The sequence below is a fragment of the Mobula birostris genome, chromosome 16, assembly GCF_030028105.1.
Source record: "Mobula birostris isolate sMobBir1 chromosome 16, sMobBir1.hap1, whole genome shotgun sequence".
NCBI classification, from domain to species: Eukaryota; Metazoa; Chordata; class Chondrichthyes; order Myliobatiformes; family Myliobatidae; genus Mobula; species Mobula birostris.
The window spans coordinates 36,113,749-36,128,659 of NC_092385.1; the positions used below are offsets into that span (position 1 = coordinate 36,113,749).

At 38.6% G+C, this 14,911-nt stretch overlaps 1 protein-coding gene across 3 annotated transcripts in view; it reads right to left on the minus strand.

The window, feature by feature from the left end:
- LOC140211098 (FERM domain-containing protein 4B-like) overlaps positions 1-14,911 on the minus strand; it is a 342,398-nt gene that overhangs the window by 50,279 nt on the left and 277,208 nt on the right. For all 3 annotated transcript variants that reach the window (XM_072280548.1, XM_072280549.1, XM_072280547.1), the window contains exons 8-10: positions 11,600-11,683; positions 9,385-9,450; positions 5,257-5,314 (exon numbers count right to left, since the gene is read on the minus strand). In XM_072280548.1, the coding sequence (XP_072136649.1) occupies positions 5,257-5,314; positions 9,385-9,450; positions 11,600-11,683 (208 nt within the window). The remainder of the gene's footprint in view (positions 1-5,256; positions 5,315-9,384; positions 9,451-11,599; positions 11,684-14,911) is intronic.

Below are 14,911 nucleotides of genomic sequence, written 5' to 3' on the forward strand. Positions count from 1 at the left end.
GCTCAATGACATCACCGTTACTGATTGTGCAATAGCAAATAATATTGGGAAGCTCACACGAAAGAGATCTTTGCTGACTTCAGTGAAAGCACCTGCAGCGAACACTGGCACCTCATGGCTGACTTCAAAATCCAGGGCACTGTCAGAGAAGTGCAACATGCCTTTGGTATTGCTCACCACTAGACATTCTGCTGCAGAAATATTTCTTAATAAAATTAAACCTTCACAAAGCATCAACACTTACATCACTTATTACACTGTGGAGCAGACTCGATGGGCTGAATGGCTTAATTCTGCGACTGGGTCTCATGGTCTTGCATGTTGATCTGTCCATTTCCATTTGCGTGAAATGACATGGACTAGATTTTGCCATTGCACTCTAACACACAAGACTGCAGACCAACCTACAAGGATGAGAAAGATGCCCTGCGAGAAGGGCCATACGTGGAGTGATTTTGGGCTGTTCCAGTCCAACTGTAGATGCCTGTTGTTCATTGACGGATATTGCTGGGGCTAACTAGAGGGGACCATGACTTCAATCTATAACTTTGCTGAACAGGACTGACACTGCAACTCAGTGCTGGAACTAAAGCTAATCCATTATTAACCCCGCCATTACTGATTATTGTGATCAGAAAATTAAAACTATGAACTATTGGGTTCCATCTTTAAATAGAAGACCAACATGAATGGCCAACATATGAACGAGCTTCCACAATTATTAAATTCACAAGTCTGAATATATACATAGATTGGTTCTTACAGGTAGCCAAACTAGTTTCCTCCCTCTTAATTTTAGTAATTGCTCTTTGGAACTTTTGGTGCTATTTATTACAGTACAGATATGGTTATATTATTGAGTAACTTTGTGTATTTTCTGATTTATGGACTTCTGTAAAAACTAAACTTGTTCATTACCTGCGGATAGCTTATAGAATATTAAATAAGCTTCCACGCAATCTGTGCTGCCAGCAAGTGATGTACCTTGTTATTACATGCAGACTTGGGGCAGACTTCAATGGCAATGCAAATCCATCAAAATCTCCAGTACAGTAAGTTCTTTGACTCCAAAAGCAACTGACTGATGTTTGGTTCAGTTTTTTTTTATACAAAAGATAAGCAATTTGTAGTTGGCATAAAAATTTTAACATTAATGCTTAATTTGTACCTAATTATGAAACACTTTTCAACTAATTAAAAACACAGCTTTCAATTGGCACTCAACTCTGCTTACTCAGGTCTTCTTGGTAAATGTTCTAGAGTCTACACAAGCAACCCATTAAATCATGTTAATTTGAATGTTACAGCATATAACCATCATATCTGTAATAGAAATAACAAAATCTATTAAGTTGAACATAATGGGCTTTAATTATCCCACTCTACAGCTCCTACAAAAAAAGTCTGTACCTTCTATCAAATTTATATTCAATATTTAAATTCAAACAAATTGACATTCAACAGACAGTCAAACATTTTCAAACTGAGGACAAAAATTTGTTCACACTGAACTGCACGTCACAATAGGAAGAACTGTGATACTGGCATCACATTGTACATCCTTCCCATTTCCTTAATATTAACAGAGCTGCACACAGTGGATTCTGGTTAAATGAGACAACATAAGGATCAGTATATTTTGGCCCAATTAAGAGGCTGCCCCAATTAGCTGAAGTTTCATGGAAATAGTTCAAAAAAGACACTACAGTTTAACTGAGAAACATGTATTTAAATGAAATACAGAACAAACTAGAACACTACCAATGTGACTGCAGTACTATAAACTGTTAGTTCCTAATAGTTTGAGGGCAGAGTTCATACAGTGTATGTTGCCATCTTCTTTTGATGACTGTAAATGAATGAAAATTGGTGCAGATAATGGACTGACTTCATTGCCTTCCTGCAGGTAGTAGTGTTAAAAGTCACTGCTTTTTAGCTCTGTGTCAGTCAGTCCCAATATGCATCTAACGCTACTTTAAAACTATTTATTTATTAAGATACTGTGCGGAATAGGCCCTTCGAGCCATGCTGCCCAGCAATCCCAATTTAATCTGAGCCTAATGATGAGACAATTTACAATGACCAATTAACCTACCAACCGGTACATCTTTGGTAGATGGAAAACTGGAGCACCCGGACGAAACCCACATGGTCACGGGGAGAAAGTACAAGCTCCTTACAGGCAGTGGCGGGAATTGAACCTGCGTTGCCTGTACTGTAAAGTGCTGTGTTAACCACAACGCTACCATGCCATCCTACTGTTCTCTCCAAGGACGGTGTAGTATCTAATGGCGGCACAAGTGCACATGACTGACGTTAGTTAGAAAATGTTTTATCCTCCAAATCTCCATTTACATCATAACATTTTTCTCCATTTTTATCATGACATTTTTCTTGAATGTCTATACCTTCAAGTTCTTAGTAGTTCCTAACTTGAATACCGAAATCAGTCATTCCATTTTCACTCCTGGCCATTTTCCACATCTTCAAGCCTGAATGCTTGAAACCACAGTGAGCAAAACGGTTCTGAATTGTCTTACTGCTTACTTCTCGGCAACTATCAATGACAAAAACCACTGCTTTTGAACACAAACTCACATGACTGATGCTGGTTAGAAACTGTTCGCCAACAGTCTCCCATCCCAATTAAGCAGCATCGTGTCCCAAATAAATGAAGGAAATCCTGACTGTTTTCTCAATTAAGTTTTTGCTTGTTATGAGTTATGTCAAATAAGCAGCCGCTCCGATTAACCAATGACCCAATTAACCAGAACCCACTGTATTAGTATTTTCATGGGGAAGTGATTTATTGTATCCAGTTAGCTGCTGCCACTGTAGGTGATCATCTGCTACTACGTCTTCATGTACTTTAAAGGATCACACAGCCATTTCAGTAAAATTAGTCAATTTGAGTGTGAAGAATTAACATCTAAAGGAACAATCCCATTGCAATTACTTCACCAATAATGTTCTTTAAGATTAAAATTGAGTACTCAACAGCTGCCTTCCAAGTGTCTTAAGAAGCCAATAAAACGTCAAATATTTCACTTTGCTTGTGCATTTGACCTTTCATTATTCAGAATGCCTGTAAAAGTACATCAATTCAGACTCAATTTCTTAATTACATCACTTTTTATTCTCATAATTACTGCACCAGTTGAACTTTACATCCACAGCAGCTTTGACATTAATTACCCTGCATTTGCTGCTGCTTGTGATGGGTACACCTCCATACCATGCACACCTAAATGTTGGTTAAAAAAAAGACAAATAGCCATGTGGCAAAATCACTTTAAAAAAAAGATTAGGTAGTAACACTTCAAAGTGACATTCTGTTTTATGATATTTAATACAAATGCATAAATACAGTTACCTGCAATGTTGATTAAATCCCTGATTTTTTATGGCTTTACTTAAAAGGACAGACTGCTAGAACTTATGTAGTTCATTATATTATGTATGTGTCCATTTTCATCATTTTGAAATAGAATAGTGATAAATCTGATAATTCCATCTTCAGTTTCTCATCTACAACATCTGTTAACTTCTTAAAAAGATGCCAAAGGTGGGGGCAGAGTCTGCATTGTGTATGATGGCAACTTCCTTGGGCTACAGTTCAACTGTTATTCCCTCTGTGTATGCAGGTATAATGGATGCCCTGTACAGTCGAATAATGTAGTTGTTGGCATAAAAACTGGTTACATTCTTACATTACAACATCAGGTCTGTGTGTAAAGAAACACTTTGGATCAAGTGATCATACTTCCATTTGTTTCCAGATAATTATGGAGAAGGATTGGACTGGTCCTCAGATTGAGATTCTAAATTGGAGAAAGGCCAATTTTGATGGCATCAGAAAAAATCTGATGGGTGTGGAATGGGATAGACTATTTTCTGGCACAGAGATGTTTGGTAAGTAGGAGGCCTTCAAAAGTGAAATATTGAAAGTACATAGAGTGCCATAAAAAGTATTCACTCCGCTTGGAAGTTTTCATGTTTTATTGTTTTAAAACATTGACTGGAGGCATAATGGACAGTTAGACAGACTATCAAAGCTTGCAGCGAGATCTGGACTAGCTCATGAAAAAAATGTGCTGAATAATAACAGATAGAACTGACTGTGGACAAGGGTGGAGTGTCGCACTTTAGGAGGACAAACCAGGGTACGACTTACACCGTGAGCAGTAGGGCACTGAAAACGGTACAACAAAGGAATCTGGGAATGCAGATCCATAATTCCTTGAAAGAGTTGTCACAGGTAGGTAGGGTCGTAGAAGCTTCTGGTGCATTGGCCTTCACAAATAAGAGCACTAAGTACAGGAGCTGGAATGTTATGTTGAAGTTGTACAAGGCATAGGTAAGGCCTAATCTGTGCAGTTCACCTACCTACAACAGGAAAGATATCAATAAGATTGAAAGAACAGAGAAAATTCCCAAGGAAGTTGTTGAGACTTGAGGACCTCAGTTGCTGGGAAATGTGGAACACAATAGGACTTTATTTCCTGGAGCAAAGGAGAATGATGGGAGACAATTATTCAAAATTATGAGGGGTACAGATAGCATAAATGCAAGCAGGGTTTTCCACCCAGGTTCTACTGAGACTAGAACAATAGTTAAAGGTGATAGGTGAAATATTTAAGGGGAGCACGAAGGGGAACTTCTCCATTCAGTGTGGTGCAAGTGTGGAACGAGTCACCTGCAGAAGTGGTGGAAACGTGTTTGATTGCAACATTTAAGGGATGTTTCGATACAGACATTCATGGGAGGGGTGTGAAAAGCTATGGTCCAGCTGTGATCTAGGTAACACAACAGCTGGGCATGGACTAGAATGGCCGATCGGCTTGTTTCTGGTGCTGTGATGCCCAATGGTTGTAAGATCACACTCCAATTGTATTTCTTCAATATGAACTGTATTCCAATATGATGAAATGGTAAAAGGCTACAATAATGCTTGCTTGCCCAAAGCACGAAAGAACGGTGCATTAAACAACAAACCACAATTTACGCCTTTGCAAAAAGAAAGGCAGAGGAGACAAGGAGAAATAAAAGAAAAGAATCAACAACTTTGAGTGAAATTGTGTTTCATGTCACTGGGGCAAACATTCCATTGTGGTGGAATGAAAACAAAAAACCACAGGGCTCGCTCAGCATGAAAGCAATAAGCAGGAGAGCCTTTAGTCAAACCAAAATCATTTTCCCCATTACAAATTGCGTGTTAAAAGCATGCAGTATCAAGCAAACACTTTCAAAACTAACCTTTACTCCATAGTAATGAATACCATAAGTAGGAAGAGCTTCCACTACGGTCATATAACTGAAAAATAAATAGTGTTAATAAGCTAAATGCAAAATACCTCATCCAATACAAAAATCAAAGTATAGTAGCAACTCAATTATTTGACTGCACTAATTAAGTTAGACAAAGAATTAACTTACAAGTGCTTTCATTAAAGCAGGGAACTGAAAAATAGTCTGCACTGGAATGTGAAGTCAGATAACATTTTCATTATCTGCTTAATCTCTTACTTCTTGGGTTAAATAAAAACAGATGTAAACATCATGATAACAGTTATTCCACTGAAAGGGCAATATTAGTTCTTTACAAAGAAGTACATAGGCCAACATGAAGTATCTTTGTTGTCACCAACAAGCATTAAAACATGTTCCTGTTGGTCAGTCTTGTTTTGAAAAAATCACATCCATGGATTATTGGAGTATTAACAAGAACAGAGAAAGCAGAAAACCCAGCAACCGTCTCACCTGATTATAAATTTGACTGCACCATTTGATTATATGCCCAACGGAACCACAGTACTATTTCACAGGTAGGAATAAAGTACAATCCTATTAATACTTTTAATTTTGTGAAATTTACCCTTCTGTGGTTTGAGTCAGAAGGACAACAGCACAGGAAGATTCTTTGCACAAACTGTTTCAAAGGGCTTGCATCTCAGTTTGCAACTGAAAGTTGATAAATGATTGTCATAATGCAAGTACTGAGTTTCCATTTGTTGTCATCAAGCAGTGAGCAATAATACCCTGAAATCAAATTACTAGATGATCACAGTGCATGGATTTTGCCAGATAATGCAATTAGTAGCATGGATATAAATCAGGTATTGTCAACCAAAGTGTTCTGAATGCAGAGCTTCTCAGATTTGATTTGCCTGTTGCAAATACTACAGAATAAGTTATCTTCTGATAGTTTTATTATGGTGCATGTATAGTTTTCAGAGATCATTTTCCTCTCACTCAATGATCAAACTAAAAGTATGCTACCTTTCAAAATCTGTCAGCTGAAATGTATTCTGTATATTCAAAGATCTACAAGAGTTACAAAGTGGTTTTATGGATGCTAAATATTATCCTCACACAAGTGGACGTAACAAGAAGGCCCATGACATGCCTCCAAAGTCCTGGCTGCTGATCCTATCTGCACAATTTAATAGTTAAGTAAATTACACCTGCCGGCTGGGTAGGGACTATGATTCTGGTGGAAGGACACTGGGGGTAAAGAAGTATAATCTATATACTAAAGTCAATTGCTGCGTTGGGTATTAAATTTTGGCAAAAAAAAGAAATGAAAGTCTGAACAATTCCAAGTGATACTTTAGCTCTGAGTTTGAGCATGTAAGGTGCCTGTGCAAGTTAAACACTGTAGCTTTGTTAAATGTTTGCTAATAGCAGCTAGATTCTTACACTGTAGACTTGTTAAATGTTTGCTGATAGCAGCTGGATTCCTTTTGGCCTCAGGCACTAGTGGCACGAGAACAAAAGACCGAAGGATATATCTGTCTCTACAAGTCTCTCAATCTTTGTGGATTGGTCCCCTATTTATTGAGGCAACTTTCGCTCAGACCTTGGGACTTCACCTAGACCCAGGAATCACAATTAGGAAGGACCCAGCGAGACCTCACAAGTTGGAGCTCCCCCAACAGCGACAATCAAGTGGAGAAGAATCGTGAGCCCTGAAATCTTTGTAGCTTATTATATAGAATTTAGTGTGTTTTATTTGTGCTTTTCTGATTTACGATAATATATTAGGCTTGTGCTTGCATGCTTATTACATTTCCTGGACACTCGAATTGCTTTGGGTTGGATCGCTGGAATTCAGAAGGATAAGGGGGATCTCATTGAAACCTTTCAAATGTTGAAAGGCTTAAACAGAGCAGATGTGGAAAGGATGTTTCCCATGGTGAAAAGAGTCTAGGACAAGAGGACACAGCCTCAGGTTAGAGGGGCGCCCTTTCAAAACGGAGATGCAGAGAAATTTCTTTAGCCAAAGAATGGTGAATTTGTGGAGCTTGTTGCCACGTACAGCTGTGAAGGCCAGGTCGTTGGGTGGTTTGAAGGCAGAGATTGATAGGTTCTTGATTGGACATGGCATCAAAGGTTACGGGGAGAAGGCCAGGAACTGGGGTTGAGGAGGAGGAAACAAAAAGGATCAGCCATGATTGAATGTTGGAGCAGACTCGATGGGCCAGATGGCCTAACTCTGCTCCTACATTTTAATGTCTTAATCCATCCCATTACAACTGCAAGCACATTATGACTGTGTAACAAGAAAACCAGAAAACAGAAATTTCTTTTTATACCTTAAAGATATGAAAATTTGCATTTGTCAATCACTGAACTACTATGTAGCCAACATTTTGTTGACAAACAGCATGTAAATATTGCTGGAGCTATGCTTTACTGCTAAATACATCAAATCTATCATTTGAATTGGCCATTAGAAAATTGGCTAACTGAAAAATCTATGCACCTGTTGCAAACTTGCATTACCTGCCGCAATTGGAAATGCTCAACTCTTAAAGTCGGAACTTTTGATTGTGATGGTGAGTGATTATTGGTGAGGTGAACAGGGAATATTCCAGAACCACGACAAAACAGTATCAAGTGCAGAAGAAGCCATGAAGAAATTAGAAGCTGGGGAAAATAAATAGTGAATTGGAGATGTCATTGTTGCCTGGCTCTTGCTCCACACAAAACATTTAGATGAACACAGTGAGAAGATGGTCTGCAGGCTTCCGCTAATGCTTAAAATTAGATAGTAATTTTTTTTTTTCAAAAATGAGTCTTACATGAAAATAGAACTTAGCTTCCACTCCCTAAGCACCAGGTAGTTGTTACATTACACAAACGTGCAGGTGTCCTCTCTCTTGGTTCCCAAATTCTCCTTGGTGATGGAAGCCTTTGCTGAGGCATTCACCCAAGGTTTTCTGTCCTTTCACCCAAGCAAGAGGAGGTCCCATATACATTTACACTCTTTCTCCCGGGGGTCAACTGTCAGAATCGTTAGCAAGTCTGATATGTCTCTTTCCTCACTCAGAACCACCTAGGCTGGTGCTTGTGACTGATGAATTCAATAGGGTTGAGGAACCATGTTTGGAATTTTATTTCGTGGGCCCATATGACCAAGGATTAAGTTGTCTCTTTTTTATTTAGATATATCTCCGTGTTGTGATAAATGTAACAATGGAGAAGCTTCACTCATTCATATGTTTTGGCCATGCCAGAGTCTTGGAAAATATTGGAAAAAAGTATTTCAAACTTTTTTGATACTTTTCAAAGTAAACTTTAAGCCTGATCCTTTGACCGCTTTATTTGGTATTGTTGGAGGAAAGGATATTAATTTTGGAGTCATCTAACTTGCTCATTTTGGCTTTTATTTCTCCTATGGCCAGAAGGACGCTCTTGCTTAAATGGAAAGATGCGGCTCCTCCTATTCACGCTCAATGGTTACATGATGTGATGTCATGTTTAAATTTAGAAAAGATTCGATGTTCAATCTTTGAATCTAGCCAAGACTTTCAAACATTGTGGGGACCTCTTTGGAATTATTTTCAAAACCTTTGACTTGTTGTTAAAGCACAGATTATGACTAATAATTTTCTTCCTCTTTTTTTCCTTTACTAATCAGCTTTGGTCTTGGTACTGGGTTAGATTTTTTTAATATAATAAAATTACTATATTTCAATGTTACGAATTAATTAATCTGTATGAATATAGGGTAAGGAGTCTTTATATGCGTTTTAGTATAATGTATTTATATTTTTTCTTGTACTCTATTCTTATATGTAAAATTAATAAGAATATTGGAAAGAGGAATTTTATTTCATGCACACTTTTTGATTGAGTCACCTCGTCATCCACAAAGCAGTGTCATTGCCAAAGAGAGATTCAGCATAGAACTAGGCTCTCAGCCCACTGAGTCTGGCCCTTCCATTCCCATCAACCCTCTCTAGATTCTACCAGTCACAGGGAGAACGTGCCAACTCCACATGAACAGCAATCTGTGCTCTTCACCCTGTTCAGTTTCTCAATCCCCATTCCATGTAAATTACAGATGCTGTCCAAACTGAGCAATAAACATTTGCTTACTTGACAATTGCCTGTCCTCTGCTGAGTCCTTTGAGTTTTTTATAGTGGTCAATCACTCGATCTTCACTGCAAGAACAAACATACCATTTTAGTCCAAACAAATAAGGAACTCCCAGACAGGACAATATGTTCAACCGTGATGCCACACACTGTGTGTGGATTGAATCATTTGTTAACTTAATAAAACAGATCTTATTCTGTCCAGTAAGCAAGTGGCTGCCATGCAGAAAATTCTGTCTGGTCTAATGTCATTTTAACTAAATAGAATAAGTTTGCATCGTTCATTCCATTGATTCTGAAACAAACGAGCTGAGCTCACACAAGTCAGTTCATATTCAATAACTAATCTGGCAGGAGATATTTTCAGGCTATCATATAAACTTCACTACTGCCAAAGAAATCAAAGGATGAAGTTGCTTTTATTTTGTAGCTTTCATGAACTGAGAACTTAAGAAAAATCCTTTATTTCCAATAAAATAATTTTGGAGTGTGGCTGCTGCATAATGTAGCGACCTTCTAAGATTTAAACTGAAAGGTCACTTAGAAATAGAAAATGCAAACAATATTTTTGATGAAGAATCTCATGTGAAACATGTTGGTTTTACTCAGGAGTGAATCTATCACTGTACAGGAAAACATTATTCCCTTACACTGGTATTAATTACACTGCAGCAATCAAAATTATGCTGGAGCAGGGAAACTGGATGAAATTAGATATGGTAGAACAGAGACAAGGGCCCAATGCCTTCTCGTTCCTTTGATGACTCACGGATTCTGAGAAAGAACTTGTATTTGTTGTATAACATCAATAAAACCCTGCAAGAAACTTCCAAAAAATATGAATATACAAATTATATTGTAACACATGATCAAAGGTTTGATCAAAAGCAAACATTGAAAAAAATGCTTTTTTTTAAAAAAAAGGCAAATGGAGGTGCAGACACATTTAGAAGGACAATTCCAGATCTTAGGCATGAGTGGTAAATGTTTGCGTAACTAAGTTAGATAATTCAGGAGGGTCAGCTTTGATTTCTTTGCTGCATTAGCTGCTTTGAGATGTAGAGAGAACGTAAAGCAAAGTTACTTCAGTGAATTACAAAAGGTATTTCCAACAAAACCTACTGGGGTTCTCCACCTGACTATAGTGACCCCCAATTGAGAGAGCAGGTATGAACCATGTGAAGCCATCAGTGGATTCACCATGATGACTCCGTTCAGGAAATCATCCTTAATACTCAGTCCAGACTAACAAAGACCGCCACTTGGATGAAACAGAACTTGAAAATTTCCCAGTTCTAAGTCATAATCACTTAAAAAAAAGGCCAATTTTGAAAAATGTTTTTATTCTTTTTCCATTAACAGTATTTCTGAGTTGGCAGTGAATGCCAACAATGTACAATTTATACTTTAATTTGTTTTGCTTTAAAAAATGTAGCACATTAAAAAATTGTGATGTGCATTCATAACTGTGGGTTTGACAGTAGTATAGCAGCTAGCACAACACTATCACAGCTTGGGGTATTCTAGAGTTCAGAGTTGAATTCCAGTGCCATTCTCCAAGGAGTCCCTGTAAGTCCTCCCCCATGGAATGAGTGGGTTTTCTGTAGGTCCCTCCCACAGTCCAAAGACGTACCAGGTGTCCCAAGTTGTCCCATGATTAGGTTAAGGTTAATCGGGTTGTCAGGGGTTTGAAGGGCCGGGAGAGCCTAGTCTGCACTGTATCACTAAATAAATAAATTATGCTTCACTGGACTAAGTATAGAACTGCATTGGAAAGTCAGGTTAACAGCAAGGTGCACTGCTTAGTGGAGTGAAGGTGCCAGAAGAGTAAAAGCTTGAATGAGAACTGACATAAGCAAAAGACCAGAGTACAGAAACAGATTTTTCAGCCCAGCATCTTCACCCTGACTATCAAGTCTCATTAATCCAACAGTTGTCATTGAATAAACCGACTAAGCTTCATGCATCACATGGTGCAATACTAACGTTGGGTGAGTTGCGATGGGAGTCATATCATTGTACTGTAGGCCATCCAGAGCACTGAGATGCAATGAAGCAAAATTACGACTGTCTTTATGCACAACTAAATGTAGGTTTGGAAGATTCATATTTAATATGATTACAAATAAATGCATTTGCAATGATTCATGCATCCAAGGTGGTTTTGAAATTTCCATCAATTGTCTTTTATCCCCAGTAGTTTGAGCCAACTCACCAATATGCAAGCGATGGATGCTCCTGCAATGCTCGAGTAGGAAGGGCTGGGAGTTTCTTCAGTTCTTCCCTGGCATTTTCATTACTAAAAATGGGGACAACAAAGGGCAGACTTTATCATTAGAAGATGGATGTGAATTATCATTCTCTTCACAATTGATCTGCCATAATTATTCATTATCCACTATTTTTACATTTCCTGGCTGCTGCAACACAAAGGTGATACTTCCTAAAGTTGTATTGGCAAGTGAAATTATGCTCAAAATACATAACAAGTTTGGTCAGAATAAATAAAATAGGCAGGTTTGGGCAGCATACTGGTTAGCCCAATGGTTTACAATACAGGCAACCCGGGTTCAATTCCCACCACTGCCTGAAAGGAGTTTGTACGTTCTCCACATGATTGTGTGGGTTTCCTCTGGGTGCTCCGGTTTCCTCCTTCAGCCCAAAGATGCACCGGTTGGTAGGTTAACTGGCTATTGTAAATTGTCCCGTGATTAGGCTCTGATAGTGGGGGATTGGTAGGCAGTGTGGCTCGAAGGGCCGTCTCCACACCGTATCTCAATAAATATATAGAGAGAGGGACCAGAGGGAGAGAGATAGAGAGAAAGAGATAGAGAGAAAGAGAAAGAGAGAGAGAGAGAATGAAACATTTGAATGCACAGAGCAAGAACTATAACGGTGTAGTATATTTATTTAAATGCTCTTACTGAATCATGTAGTCACAGCAATTTACAGTGTGGGTGCGACTAAAACACACATGCGTGAATGCCCGCACGTAGGATGACTATTCAATTCACCACATGATAAGCTGGCCGCATGTGCTCTTGCCACATTCTCTCAATTGTGATACGCTACAGATATCCCCATTTTCTAAACTAATTACACTATGACCTGAGATGATCATTTCCTGTACCCTGGCATCATGTCTGCACCACAGATTGCAAATTAAAACTGGGATCGTCAATGCTAAGCAAAATGGCATTTAACTTTACAGTACTAAATGATCACATGATTCAAAATTATGAGCACTCATCTTTAACAGTGGGTTTCCCTTGCTGTCAAATATTCTTTATTAAATGGTAATCAGATCTTCTACCCTCTGATATCCCACTGTGTCCTTATAAATAGCCCAATAATTTTGGAACTACTTCCAAGGCAGGCTGAAAGCAGTTCACTGTTGCCAAGATTGCAATCAAAACCTAATCAACCAATACAGGACGATCTAGAATTTGTCATTTCGTTAAATGCCTTTACACAAAAGATCGGCAGTCAGACAATTATTTAAGGTTTGCAACAAATCTACATGCAGTGGCCAGTTCATCAAGTACACAAGCTTGATAATGTATCCAATCATGTGGCAGCAACTCAATGCATGAAAGCATGCAGACAGGGATAAGAGGTTCAGATCTTGTTCAGACCAAACATCGGAACCGGGCAAGAAATATGATCAAAGTGACTTTGATGACGGAATGATTGCTTTTGCCAGATGGCGTGATTTGAGTATCTCCGAAACTGCTGATTTCCTACACAACAGTCTCTAGACCAGGAGTTCCCGACCTTTGTGCCATGGACCAATACCATGAATTAAGGGGTCTGTGAACCCCAGGTTGGGAACCCCTACTCTAGAGTTTACAGAGAATGGTGCAAAAAACGAAAAGCAAAAAAAAACCCTCCAGTGTGCAGCATATGCGGGCAAAAGCACCTTGTCAATGAGAGGAGAATGGCCAGACTGGTTCAAGATGACAGGAAGGCAACAGTAACTCAAATAACCACATGGTACAACAGTGGTGTGGAGAAGAGCATCTCTGAATGCAAAGCACGTCAAACCTTGAACTGGATCAGCTACAGGAACAGGGACCACAAGCGTACAGAAATACACTTTATTAGATACCTCCTGTACCAGACAGAGTGGCCACTCAGCAAGCTTGTCTGCTTTAGGTTAGGTATCAAGTTTCCACATTCTCTCCATTTCCTCTGATTTCACTCAAATACCGCAAGTCGTATGGAAAGCTTATCGTCGCTTAATGCAAGTTAATGGTTAAAAAAAGGATCAAAATTCAAAGCTGAAAGTAAAATTTATTATCAGAGTCCATACGTGTCACCACATACAACCCCGAGATTCTTTTTCCTGCAGGCATACTCAGCAAATCTATAGAAAGTAACTAAACAACAAATGATAAAGAAGCCAATGGTAGAAGCCTGGAATGTGTTGCTAGATGAAATGGTGGAAGTAGATACAACAGCCAAGTTTAAGAGGTATTTAGACAAGCAGGGAATGGAGGGACACAGACCACATTTGGGCACCATGGTCAGTACAGACATTGTAGGCCAAGAGTATGTTCCTGCTCTACAATGTTCTTTGGCTTTAGGTAGAATAAATCACAGGAATACAGTCAAACAAAGGGAGGATTTATCTAATGGATTTTCTCTCTGGGTGCCAGTGTGAATCTAATGGGCTGAATGGCTTCCTCATGAGTTTTAGTTTCTCTTCAGTGGAATTAAGTTTCACTCACTCCTATGACCAGTCATGCCTCAATTACACACTCAACTGCTTCAGCGCTAGGAAGAGACTAAGTATAAACCAAAACTTATGGACTAAGTGCATTCATTTTTAAACAGAAGTTAGATCTGATTATTCATTTAGCCAAATTTGTTATTCATTTAGCCGAATTTGTTATTCATTTAGTCGAATTTGTTAACAGTTCACAGACACAATTTTCCCCCGTGCTTTGATCGCACGCGCAGCAATCTGTAAGCATGTTGTTTGTGTGTCTGTGCCTGTGTCTGTGTGTGCAGTAAAGGGCATGCCTGCTTGCCTGTCTACCAAAAATACGTGTATATTTACTTTGCCCCTTCAAAGAAAGCATCCAAATTTAAATTCCTGAGCTCAGTGTAGATCCTTTGAAAGTCCTAAACGGTGCAGAACTGAGCAATGTTATCATTTTAGTAAAATAAATAGTTACACAAGCTTTGCTTTTAACCCTACCCACAAAGTTAAATAAGTGGCAACAGCTGATTGCCCTGATTAATGTTTCTTAAGGGTTATTATACCATACAACATCTAACTGCAATGTCACCTTCGTTTCTAGCAAATGAATGCTATACGAATCCATCCACTTGGAGCAAAGTATGAAAGTTGAAACTGTGTAGTACTAGGATTAACATATTTTACGCAAATATACCATACTTAATCCTTATTCATGTACAAACCCCTTGTTATACAATACACCACTTCCTTTTTTACATATTCATCATCACTAGTACATAGAATTTTTTTTTACATATTTCAAACACTCCCCTCATTAATTTC